At 37.9% G+C, this 13,159-nt stretch overlaps 1 protein-coding gene across 6 annotated transcripts in view; it reads left to right on the top strand.

Annotated features, from left to right (window-relative positions):
• The first annotated feature begins 707 nt into the window (after nt 1–707).
• LOC308691500 (uncharacterized protein) overlaps nt 708–13,159 on the top strand; it is a 13,602-nt gene continuing 1,150 nt past the window's right edge. Inside the window, exons 1-11 of one of the 6 annotated variants that reach the window (XM_081366805.1) lie at nt 708–800; nt 1,502–1,617; nt 2,404–2,469; nt 2,581–2,661; nt 3,941–3,994; nt 4,761–4,826; nt 4,938–5,018; nt 7,277–7,330; nt 8,643–8,741; nt 12,154–12,232; nt 12,991–13,159. The exon at nt 12,991–13,159 is cut by the window's right edge and continues 1,143 nt beyond it. In XM_081366805.1, coding sequence (XP_081222931.1) covers nt 1,582–1,617; nt 2,404–2,469; nt 2,581–2,661; nt 3,941–3,994; nt 4,761–4,826; nt 4,938–5,018; nt 7,277–7,330; nt 8,643–8,657 — 453 coding nt within the window. In that variant the 5' untranslated portion in view covers nt 708–800; nt 1,502–1,581 and the 3' untranslated portion in view covers nt 8,658–8,741; nt 12,154–12,232; nt 12,991–13,159. Of the gene's footprint in view, nt 801–1,501; nt 1,618–2,403; nt 2,470–2,580; nt 2,662–3,940; nt 3,995–4,760; nt 4,827–4,937; nt 5,019–7,276; nt 7,511–8,528; nt 8,742–10,602; nt 11,247–12,153 lie in introns of those variants that run through there. The other 5 variants (XM_081366806.1, XM_081366804.1, XM_081366807.1 and 2 more) reach the window with 5 other exon arrangements.

Genomic DNA, 13,159 nt, shown 5'->3' with positions numbered 1-13,159 from the left:
CATAATTGTTAGTGTGTGTGTGTGTGTGTGTGTGTGTGTGTGTGTGTGTGTGTGTGTGTGTGTGTGTGTGTGTGTGTGTGTGTGTGTGTGTGTGTGTGTGTTTGTTTTTGTGGTTTACGAGGACTTTTGACCTGAATACGCACCAGCACTATGGGGACATTTGGGTTTATGAGGACAGAGGCCATGTCCTCATAAATCCGACAGCGTAGATGTCATTTACTACGTTCCAGACGCTCCCTCTCAAAGTTTGGCGCCATGTCCTTACATACCACAAAACCCTGAAATTTTACCATACACAGTGTATCCCTGATTTCGAGAGTGCGCCCCTGTAGCCAGGTCCTGGTATTACACCCGTGTCATCAAAAATTTGCATCTTTCACACAAGTGTATTATTTGGGGCCTGTGATTGGTCAGATCGATACCGCTAGGCGGGAAATCGCGAAAACAAGATGGCGCCAATGGGCGGAGCTTCAATCAGCTTTAGTGATTGGTCAGATCGGTACCGGTAGGCGGGAGATCGCGAAAACAAGATGGCGCCAGTGGGCGGAGCTTCAATCAGCTTTAAAATGTGTAGCAACTAATGCAAAATACTAATTATTTAAGTATTTTTGCCTGTAATTTATTAATTGTGCATTAAATATATGATAAATAAATAAATAAAATCCCGTTTATATTATGATAAGTACAACGTAATCAGAGGTGTAGTCATTCGTCGTCACGTCATTTCCTGTTTGGACTGGACAAACTCTGCACCTGAGAAGACATCTGTGGACCTGATGAAGGCAACTGTTATCCAAAAGGTAAGTTATAATGTTGTTTAATTGCTTCTCTAATAGCACGTGGGTCCGGTTGGCTTGTTTGTGCATGTTCTGTATGCTCTTCGCTGCTCGTTTTACAGTTAGAAAGCAGCTAGCGCGTGATGCTAACCGTGCTAGCGGACCTATAAGTTAGTGATTCTGTTTACAGACTGACATGAGGGAATCAGCGATGCTTGTCATTTTAAACTCGTTTTCGATTGCACTATATTTGTAACTGCTACCTTTTCTGATCTCATAAAATAGTCTAGCCATCATAATAACGCGTTGGCATGACTAACGTTTCAGTATGTGAAGGGGAGGCTATTTCACCCAGTACAGTATCCTGATATGCTACTGTTAATATTACTACAGTTATGCTTGCTTTAAACACATTAAGACACAAATATGTGCTCTTATTACTCCTGACTATAATAAAATATAGGCTACTCTGAATATTATTAGAACTCTGTTTGATTCAGTCTTATTAATACTGTCACTATTATTGCCTATAATATTAATTGTGAATGAAATCTATGAATGAATAGTTATTATCAATTAACATATTCCTTAAATATCATATAATAAAGTATTAAAATAACTTGAATGCTGTTTACCATAATTGATCAATTTATTTAAAACAAGCTTTTTGAATAATAGGTCAAATGAAATGCAATGGTCGTGAGAGTCTTTTTCTATGCGCGCAGACACATGGGATGATGGCTGAAGTGAGTCAGTGAAGGAGAAGATCAAGATCTGGAAGAGGGCATGCCGTTTACAGACACAGATGAGCTCCAGGGCAGATTCAGCAATCATTATAAAGGTGAGTTCAGGGTTTCCATGCATAAGCAGTGCCATGCGACCAGTGCTCCTCAGAAACAGATTATTTGCCACAGTTATCAGTCACTGAATTATGATTGTGTGTGTAAGAAGTGAGTCACGATCACTTACTGTACATCTAGCACAGGCACAATGTCTCGTATCACTCTCATACATACACACACTTGAACTCAGTGCCGTCCAAATGTATCTAGTTACCAGTGTCCCAGTAAATCTAGTGTCCTCATAGACCAGTATTCTGTCAAACTTACACAACACACTCAGTCAAAGTCAAACATCAGGAACATGCTCTTATGATGTCCTCATAAAACTGTGTCCTCATAGACCAGGATTCTGTCAAACTTACACAACACACTGAGATTCTTCTGTCAAGTCAAACATCAGGAACATGCTCTTATGATGTCCTCATAAAAGGGTGTCCTCATAAAACTGGTGTAAAGCTACACACAACCTGACACACTGTAATGAAAACACATGTAATGTGATGCATAAAAGCCGTGAACATTACCTTGTGGTAGCATTTAAATATTGAAATATTGATTTGAAAACTTTAACTTTGTAATCTTGTATATTATCTCAAATCAGTATTTCATGTGCAAATATTTATTGATAGGTAGCTGTGTATCAGGACCCTTATTATCCTGTCAGTTTATTTTGTATTAATTACTGACTGACTGTACATTATCCTTTATATATTCCATTTATAATGCTTTTTTTAAACTCTTAGGTGAAGTGTTTCTGTATGTAACGCTTAATTTCATATTCTCAGATGAGCCATAAGAGCCAGTGGTCATCAGACAGTGATTGTGCTGCTCTGACTGTGGGTCTAGACGAGGTAAGTGAGAGTTGTGCTGGAAGAGAACGAGCAAACGAAGCAGAGACATCTGTGAGATCTAGTGTTCACACATTTACACCACTGTTTCATGTCTAATGTTATGTTTTGTAGACTCTCAGTGAGGTTGAACCCTCCACTCTCGAAATGAAGAGTCCGTCCCCGTCCCAGTCAGAAGCCAGAGATGTACAGAAGGTATTGTTTTTTTGGAAATTAAATTAGGGATACAGCGATATGAACATTTGGGCCGATAACTGATCATTCTTTATATTCGAAAGCCGATATCTGATATATTAGCCGATGAATCTAAATCCAAAATTTGATATACTTTGAAAGCCTGATTACAAAAACGAAACGCACATCATTTAAAGCCAATGTCCCAAACACTTCAACATAAATCAAACATAATAGTACAGTGGCCTAATGTAAGATTCCTTAACTTTTAAAATGAATTTTACATTCATATTTCCAACTTTCTTTATAAAAAAATGACAACACTTTACAAAAAGGTTTCATCTTGTTAGTATTAGTTAACATGTACTAACAATGAATGAACAATACTTCTACAGGATTTACTTAACGTTTATCTTAACGTTAATCTCAACATTTTCCAAGACATTTTAGGATCCAGTGTTGTATCTGTTAATTTAATGCACTGTGAACGAACATGAACTCACATATTTTATTAACTCACATTAACAAAAGTTTTTCAATATGAAAAGCAATTTCACCAGATGTCTTGAATAGCTCTATTTGGAAATAATTAATCATTCTAGAATGATTGGTGTGATTTTGTAGGGGTTTGCATCTGCATAGAAAATAATAAATTGCAAGCAGAGATAAAAAAAATGAACAAAGATGTGAAATAAACAATGCCTCATATATTCCAGGTAAGTCTAACAGCATTTAGGTACAGAACTTGAGTAATCAACTGTAAAATAACACGGCAGAGTCTTTACATAGCCTGACTTCACAGAGGCCTGTACTGCAATGTCACTACCACAGATGGGTATGAATGATAAAGCAATACATTGTGCAGCCCTACAAGTTAATGTTCATGACTTTAATGCATCACATTACATGCATGTTCATTACAGTGTGTCAAGTGTGTGTGTGTCTTACACCTGTTTTATGAGGACACCGTTTTATGAGGACATCATAAGAGCAATGTTCTGATGTTTGACTTGACTGGAGAATCTCAGTGTGTTGTGTAAGTTTGACAGAATCCTGGTCTATGAGGACACTAGATTTACCGGGACACACATATGGAATATTAGGATCGATACTGATAACCCATAATTCACAGCTCATTGTGGCTAATACCAATAGCGAAAACTATTTGTGCTTGTCAGATTAAATATAATCATTGAAGAAGTTGGTAAAAAATAGCAACCTCTGTTTGGCTTTCAATAAGTGATACTAAAATTATTATTTATTTGTCTTTTTTATATATTTTTACTACTTTTTTTTTCAGATGATAACTCTGAAGAATCAGATGAAACCTGAACAAGATACAGCAACTCTAAAGGTATCCAATAAGTTAATGTAATAACTCTGTTTCCTCAGAAACAGATTATTTGCCACAGTTATCAGTCACTGAATTATGATTGTGTGTGTAAGAAGTGAGTCACGATCACTTACTGTACATCTAGCACAGGCGCAATGTCTCGTATCACTCTCATACATACACACACTTGAACTCAGTGCCGTCCAAATGTATCTAGTTACCAGTGTCCCAGTAAATCTAGTGTCCTCATAGACCAGTATTCTGTCAAACTTACACAACACACTCAGTCAAAGTCAAACATCAGGATCATTTTCTTATGATGTCCTCATAAAACTGTGTCCTCATAGACCAGGATTCTGTCAAACTTACACAACACACTGAGATTCTTCTGTCAAGTCAAACATCAGGAACCTGTTCTTATGATGTCCTCATAAAACGGTGTCCTCATAAAACTGGTGTAAAGCTACACACAACCTGACACACTGTAATGAAAACACATGTAATGTGATGCATAAAAGCCGTGAACATTACCTTGTGGTAGCATTTAAATATTGATTTGAAAACTTTAACTATTTTGTAATCTTGTATATTATCTCAAATCAGTATTTCATGTGCAAATATTTATTGATAGGTAGCTGTGTATCAGGACCCTTATTATCCTGTCAGTTTATTTTGTATTAATTACTGACTGACTGTACATTATCCTTTATATATTCCATTTATAATGCTTTTTTTAAACTCTTAGGTGAAGTGTTTCTGTATGTAACGCTTAATTTCATATTCTCAGATGAGCCATAAGAGCCAGTGGTCATCAGACAGTGATTGTGCTGCTCTGACTGTGGGACTAGACAAGGTAAGTGAGAGTTGTGCTGGAAGAGAACGAGCAAACGAAGCAGAGACATCTGTGAGATCTAGTGTTCACACATTTACACCACTGTTTCATGTCTAATGTTATGTTTTGTAGACTCTCAGTGAGGTTGAACCCTCCACTCTCGAAATGAAGAGTCCGTCCCCGTCCCAGTCAGAGGCCAGAGATGTACAGAAGGTATTGTTTTTTTGGAAATTAAATTAGGGATACAGCGATATGAACATTTGGGCCGATAACTGATCATTCTTTATATTCGAAAGCCGATATCTGATATATTAGCCGATGAATCTAAATCCAAAATTTGATATACTTTGAAAGCCTGATTACAAAAACGAAACGCACATCATTTAAAGTCGGCATGAAATCAAATTTGACAAATCTTCTTTTTATATGTAATATTGTAGTGTTTATTATAAATGATTTATCTGTGCACTTCATTATTTTTTCAAAATTCATGTACCCTTATAATCTTTAATCAAATACATTACCCTTCCCTCCCCCCTCGAAAACGACCTCTCTTCTCTTTTGGTCATGTGCCATGGCGAAAGGGTGCGGCCAGAGCCCATGAGGGTGCGGCTATCGGTGTTTGTCTCGTTTCGCGGGAGGCTCATATAAATATGGTCTGATTCCTGCCTGAAAATTTAGCTGCTTGTCCTTGTTCTCGTCGCTGGGCTCCTCAATAAAAAAATCCTTCATGTGAGGGTAACGGTGGGGGAGTCCGGTGGAGAGAAATCCTCCACAACTGAATGTAAACTGGCATTCAAATCTGCCTCCATTTTGTTTGCAACGCCCAACCTCCAACGATCCAATCAATTCCCGAAGGACGAAATCAAGCCCCGCCCTACATTTTTTTCTAATTTCAGAAGCAGTTTCACTCGGATATACATCACAACAAGGAAAAAATGACAATCTCAACTTCCATTTCATGCCGACTTTAAAGCCAATGTCCCAAACACTTCAACATAAATCAAACATATACAGTAGTGGCCTAGTTTGAACCAGTGTAAGGTTTCTTAGCTTCTAAAATAAATTTTACATTCATATTTCCAACTTTCTTTATAAAAAAATGGCAATACTTTATAAAAAGGTTTCATCTTGTTAGTATTAGTTAACATGAACTAACAATGAATGAACAATACTTCTACATGATTTACTTAATGTTTATCTTACTTAACGTTAATCTCAACATTTTCCAAGACATTTTAGGATCCAGTGTTGTATCTGTTAATTTAATGCACTGTGAACTAACATGAACTCACATATTTTATTAACTCACATTAACAAAAGTTTTTCTCTGTTAGTTCATGTTAGTTAATGCAATAACATATGTATTGTGAAGTTTTACCAAAACATCTATTGCCTTAATAATAATAATAATAATAATAAATCAAATGAAATTAAAATGTTATTAGACAACATTAAACTTAAAATGAAATGGCCTAAAGAGCTGAAGGAACACCCCTAAACCTGAGGCTTTGTTAGATGGTTTTAGCTCAACGGAACACAACCTATATATGATAAATTAGATATTTATACAAAATAAACACAATATTACAACTTATACTTGCACAAAATCATGCACAGATTAACTTGAGCTATTATTAATAGTAATCAACTATTACATAGTGAAACTCCTGTTGTGGATGCGCTCCTCCCAGGACAACACGCTGAAACACAGCAACTAAACCCAAAGAATTCACGACGTTTTTAATGCAATAGTTTGCTCATTATAGTGTTATGTATATATGACAGTCCCAATCATAATTAATGTTTTGCTGACCACCGGTGTGGCCTACAGTGAAGTGTTTACTGTAGCACTCATTAACTCAGCCAAATGCATCCTATATGAGATAAATCAGATATATAACAAAAATAAAAAATATTACAACTTACAATTCCACAAGCGAACTCTCCCTGTAACAATGCGCTGATTTCACAGATTTGTGATTCAAACATTTCAAAACCATCACGGTGAACAGCGCACATCTGAAGCTGAAGGAAGAAATCCATTATTTATTAGTGTTAATATAGCGGCCTAATTTTCTTATCGGATTGACAACGACAACATCAATGAGCATTTATTTTCATGCATCCCTGATTGGTTATGACCATATATTTATAGGGTTTTAACTTTATACTTGATTACAACTTATGTCACAGTGTTTTAAATCTTAAGTCACTATTCATCTCATTAATTTGATCAGTATTAATACTGAGTGGTTTGAAATGTCCCATCATACCTGAATTAGTTTGGCGTCATCAGCCTTCTTTTGCTCAAGTATATCATTGATAATGTAATGTTTTAATTTTATGTTTTATGACAGTGATCAGTCAGTGTTAATGGAGTCAAGTATCTGTGCTGCTTCATTTGGAGAATCTCTGAATCCTTTGTCTCTAATAGATGTTTATTTTTTCTTTCTTTGCCTTGCTTTCAGGTGAGCCCTGAGAAGGAACAATCATCATTGGAGGATCAAGACTGTGTTGAGATGGTAATAAAAAGAGCATTGCATCATTTTAGGAAATGCTAGTCTAGAAAGAACTTTTTCACATCATCTTTGGGGCTGTTTTACACCTGGTCATTTCATTGTCAAAACAATTCCATTTACACTTGGCCACATAAATGTGTCTTCACAAAACGGACATAAATCCGATCTTCAATTCCCGCGCTATATCAGATTTAACGGTGTTCACGTCATCGAAAGCTACCGCTATGAGCAGCATTTTTTGTATCATCAGCTAATTTTAAGATCAATAGGAGAGAGAGTAGCATCAGCACTGGTAAAATCATTTATTCTCACTACTTTTAATGAAGATGACTGTGTGTTGAGCATCTGCGACTTACTTTAATTTATTTTTAGTTTGTATTTTGTGCATCAGCATGCTGAAGAGATCCTCAGCTACTCATCTGCAGTGATGCGTGTTGCAGAAGCGCTGTCATATCTCACTATAACGTGTCATATAGCCTAAAATACGCTGTCACCTGTTTATTATTTGGCATTTTTGGGAGGAGTAAAATTCATAGTGTTACCATTAATTACCTTTACTCTAGTGACTGACCACAGTCTAATCTGTCCCTCCACAGTTTGAACCAAAAGAACCGAAAATATTTTTACGCCTCATAATAACATAAATTGTCTTTGTGTTTTGCGCAATTGCTTTGGTAAAGCATCTCTCAAACATACTAAAATCAAAAGCACAATATGGCTCAATGCCCTTATCAAATCGCAAAAGACGATAAGAAAGTAAGTCTGTAGTCTGTTGTGCTGCGTGTTTCAAACTGAAGAGCACACTTTGCTCGCTCGATCAGCTCATGATCTGGCTTTTTCCATGCCTCGTTTCACAGGGAATGAATGCAGTGAACTCCATCTCTGCATGTGCCATAAGTTTAACATGCATTTGGGAACGCAACCAGCACCAGTTACTCTCTATTTTCACATTCGCATTATATCCACATTTTTTGTAGTAATACAATTTTTCAATAAGATGCGTTTATAAACCTGTTTTCACTTAAACTGCAGGTTTCTGCCAGTATAACAGCTTAAGTGAAGAAATTAAGAAAGTATTATAACCTCTTATTGTAAAATAATATACTCATTATAAAATATTAATTTTTCATTGACAGTATTAGTATATCACTGTCTAGGCGATAATTCTAATAATAGTGATCTTAGTGAAGTATTATAGTTGTTATTAATATGATTATTATTATTAAACGGTGCCATTTGTCATGTTTCATAAATGACTTCTCAATACAGGTTAAACTGAAGATGTTCTTGTTTTAAATGTCTCTTTTTCTTTAAGATGAGATCAGTATGACGGACTCTGATGCCAGTGATCCTGATGAAAGCGGTTCTGAAGGTGATGTTCCTGCTGGAGCTGCAGGCGTCTCCAGTAATGTTGGTATGTGTCAACTAATGATGGGTACACACCAAAAGATTTTACATCTTATAAGATTTTCAAAATGTGATGGACCACAAACATGAGGACAAAAAATCCTAGATTTAACCGTTTTGCTCATATAGTGTGTGGTGTGCCATGATGTGAAAAGACCGTTAGGGTTGGGTATCGTTTAAATTTTAACGATTCCGATTCTGCTTATCGAATCCGGTTCTTAACGATTCTTGGTTTCGATTCCAATATTTATTGGAGAGAAAAAAGAGAGCAAATACTTTTTTCTACCTTTTATTCTTGTTACATTTAGGCTATTACCAGTAAAACTGTGACAATGCATCTTAATTTACAATATACTGTATATATATATATATATATATATATATATATATATATATATATATATATATATATATATATATATATATATATATATATATACACTTTAAGGAATTATAGACTCGACTCGTATTAATTGTCTGATGTATTTATTCATGATCTCTATTTTAAACAAAACTGGTTCTCATTTTATCCAGAATTATGCGGCTCTAGTTTGTCTTTCTTGCATGTGATACAATTCGCTGTATTTTCATCTTTTTTTGAAAAGCTTAACCAAACTTTCGAAAGTCTGCTGCGCTCCGCCATCGTAAATATAACGTACAGCGCATGTGCGGCAGGCAGGTCCTGGCAGATCAATACAACTGTAAACAAATGCTCACTGACATTCACCTCGCGCATGTGAGCATCACCAAAGTAAGGAATCGATAAGCGGAATCGAAGTGTGCGCGACTTATCGAATCCCCGGTTTTTGGCATTTTGGAACCGGTTCTAGATACCCAACCCTAAAGACCATGCAACCAGAGTCTCGACTGTTAACACTCTAGAGACCTCAGAATAAGCATGGCGGACGATATGCAGGAAGCAATTGCGATGATAGTGTTTGGAAATGTTTTACACAACACGTTGTGTAAACATTTGCGCCACAAATCAACAAGCTGATCCTCCATCTCTGCTGTCCACATCAATTTCAGTTTGTGCTGCGCCATGACTGCGTTTCTTATGCTTCCGTCTTCCTTCATCTCGCTTTTTGATTGGATATGGTTTCCTTTCACGTGATAATCTCCAGAGCATGCGCGTGTTTGTCCTCGGGCTTCCCCCCACATTTCAGGATTTCTGATCGTAAATATTCCACATGTTGAATATTTGCGATTCGCGATCAGGTCGGCTCTGACGTTCTTCCGATCAGGTTCGGACACTCTTAACACACCTCACACCAAGGGAAAATCTGATAAGATAATCTATAACCATCAAGATAATCGGGACACAGCTAGGATTTTCAGAAGGGGGAAATCAGCCCAAAATCAGCCTGATTATCTTTTGGTGTGTACCCAGCATAACAAGTTTGTGTTTATGAACATGTTTATTATTATTTTAAACCAATATATATTGTAGTGCAATTTTACGTTAGTATTTTCACCAAAGAAAAATGGTTTTAAGCCAGTTATATTCACTGAACAAAATTATAGATCTAAGTTCTAAGACTTTTTCTATGTACCCAAAAGGCCTGTTTCTCTCAAATATTGTTCACAAATCTGTCTAAATCTGTGTTAGTGAGCACTTCTCCTTTGCCGAGTTAATCCATCCATCTCACAGGTGTGGCATATCAAGATACTGATTAGACAGCATGATTATTGCACAGGTGTGCCTTAGGCTGTCCACAATAAAAGGCCACTCTAAAATGTGCAGTTTTATCACACAGCACAATGCCACAGATGTTGCAAGTTTTGAGGGAGCGTGCAATTGGCATGCTGACAGCAGGAATGTCCACCTGCTGTTGCCCGTGAATTGAATGTTCATTTCTCTACCATAGCCGTCTCCAAAGGCTTTTCAGAGAATTTGGCAGTACATCCAACCGGCCTCACAACCGCAGACCGTGTGTAACCACACCAGCCCAGGACTTCCATATCCAGCATCTTCACCTCCAACACCGTTGAGGCCAGCCACCCGGACAGCTGCTGCAACAATCGGTTTGCATAACCAAAGAATTTCTGCACAAACTGTCAAAAACCGTCTCAGGGAAGCTCATCTGCATGCTCATCGTCCTCATCGGGGTCTCGACCTGCAGTTGGTCGTTGTAAACGACCTGCGTGGGCAAATGCTCACATTCGATGGCGTCTGGCACTTTGGAGAGGTGTTCTCTTCACGGATGAATACCGGTTTTCACTGTACAGGGCAGATGGTAGACAGCGTGTATGGCGTCATGTGGGTGAGCGGTTTGCTGATGTCAACGTTGGGAATCGAGTGGCCCATGGTGGGGTTATGGTATGTGCAGGCGTATGTTATAGACAACCAACGCAGGTGCATTTTATTGATGGCACTTTGAATGCACAGAGATACCGTGATGAGATCCTAAGGCCCATTGTTGTGCCATTCATCCACAACCATCACCTCATGTTGCAGCATGATAATGCACGGCCCTATTCTGCAAAGATCTGTACACAATTCCTGGAAGCTGAAAACATCCCAGTTCTTGCAGGGCCAGCATACTAACGGACATGTCACCCATTGAGCATGTTTGGGATGCTCTGAATCGGCGTATACGACAGCGTGTTCCAGGTCCTGCCAATATCCAACACAGCCATTGAAGAGGAGTGGACCAACATTCCACAGGCCACAATCAACAACCTGATCAACTCTATGCGAAGGAGATGTGTTGCACTGCGTGAGGCAAATGATGGTCACACCAGATAATGACTTGTTTCCAGACCCCCTGAGACCACACAAAACTGCACATTTTAGAGTGGCCTTTTATTGTGGCCAGCCTAAGGCACACCTGTGCAATCATCATGCTGTCTAATCAGTATCTTGATATGCCACACCTGTGAGGTGGATGGATTATCTCGGCAAAGGAGAAGTGCTCACTAACACAGATTTAGACAGATTTGTGAACAATATTTGAGAGAAATAGGCCTTTTGTGTACATAGAAAAAGTCTTAGAACTTTTAGTTCAGCTCATGAAAAATGGGGGCAAAAACAAAAGCGTTTAGAATTGTTCATAGTGTATGTATATATATATCATACTATAGTGTGCCAGTAGATAATATCAAATTACATTTCTAAACATTCCTTTTGCCATTAATTGTAAAAATCAGTTATCAATAATCAGATATTATTATAAATAACAATTTTTCTAGAACAAAATGAATGGAATCAGTACCAAACCAATAAGTTTATCATGTTCATGTTGGTCAAAAACTTTGAAAAGGAGATGTTTAACACAACATTCCATCTCCAGAATAATGTTTTGAATGTCATTTGAAATGTAATTTTTAGAGATCAGATGTATAACCAGTTTTAAGTTCTAGATGCAGGTTTGAGTTACATCTGAGTTTCTGATCTGTCTATAACTGATTTCCTACAGGTGTTCAGAAGATGCCTATCGAGAAACCACTGAAGTTCCTCAAGGTACCTGAGGTTTAAATCTGAATATGACTACCATTGTAAGTACATGAGCTCTCATATAGTTAGAGTTTACTAAAGCATGTATTCTTCTGTACAGAGAATGAACATGAGGCAGGAATTGAAAACCTTGTGGAAAGGACAAAAAGTGTGCTGGTCAAATGCTGAAGTTACAACTGTAATTGAACATTTTAAGGCACATACACTCACCTAAAGGATTATTAGGAACACCATAGTAATACTGTGTTTGACCCCCTTTCGCCTTCAGAACTGCCTTAATTCTACGTGGCATTGATTCAACAAGGTGCTGAAAGCATTCTTTAGAAATGTTGGCCCATATTGATAGGATAGCATCTTGCAGTTGATGGAGATTTGTGGGATGCACATCCAGGGCACGAAGCTCCCGTTCCACCACATCCCAAAGATGCTCTATTGGGTTGAGATCTGGTGACTGTGGGGGCCATTTTAGTACAGTGAACTCATTGTCATGTTCAAGAAACCAATTTAAAATGATTCGAGCTTTGTGACATGGTGCATTATCCTGCTGGAAGTAGCCATCAGAGGATGGGTACATGGTGGTCATAAAGGGATGGACATGGTCAGAAACAATGCTCAGGTAGGCCGTGGCATTTAAACGATGCCCAATTGGCACTAAGGGGCCTAAAGTGTGCCAAGAAAACACCCCCCACACCATTACACCACCACCACCAGCCTGCACAGTGGTAACAAGGCATGATGGATCCATGTTCTCATTCTGTTTACGCCAAATTCTGACTCTACCATCTGAATGTCTCAACAGAAATCAAGACTCATCAGACCAGGCAACATTTTTCCAGTCTTCAACTGTCCAATTTTGGTGAGCTCGTGCAAATTGTAGCCTCTTTTTCCTATTTGTAGTGGAGATGAGTGGTACCCGGTGGGGTCTTCTGCTGTTGTAGCCCATCCGCCTCAAGGTTGTGCGTGTTCTG

This window comes from Scardinius erythrophthalmus (assembly GCF_964197995.2).
Source record: "Scardinius erythrophthalmus genome assembly, chromosome: 5".
Classification (NCBI taxonomy): Eukaryota; Metazoa; Chordata; class Actinopteri; order Cypriniformes; family Leuciscidae; genus Scardinius; species Scardinius erythrophthalmus.
The sequence above is the reverse complement of the archived record's forward strand: the minus strand, read 5'-3'. Positions and strand labels throughout refer to the sequence as shown.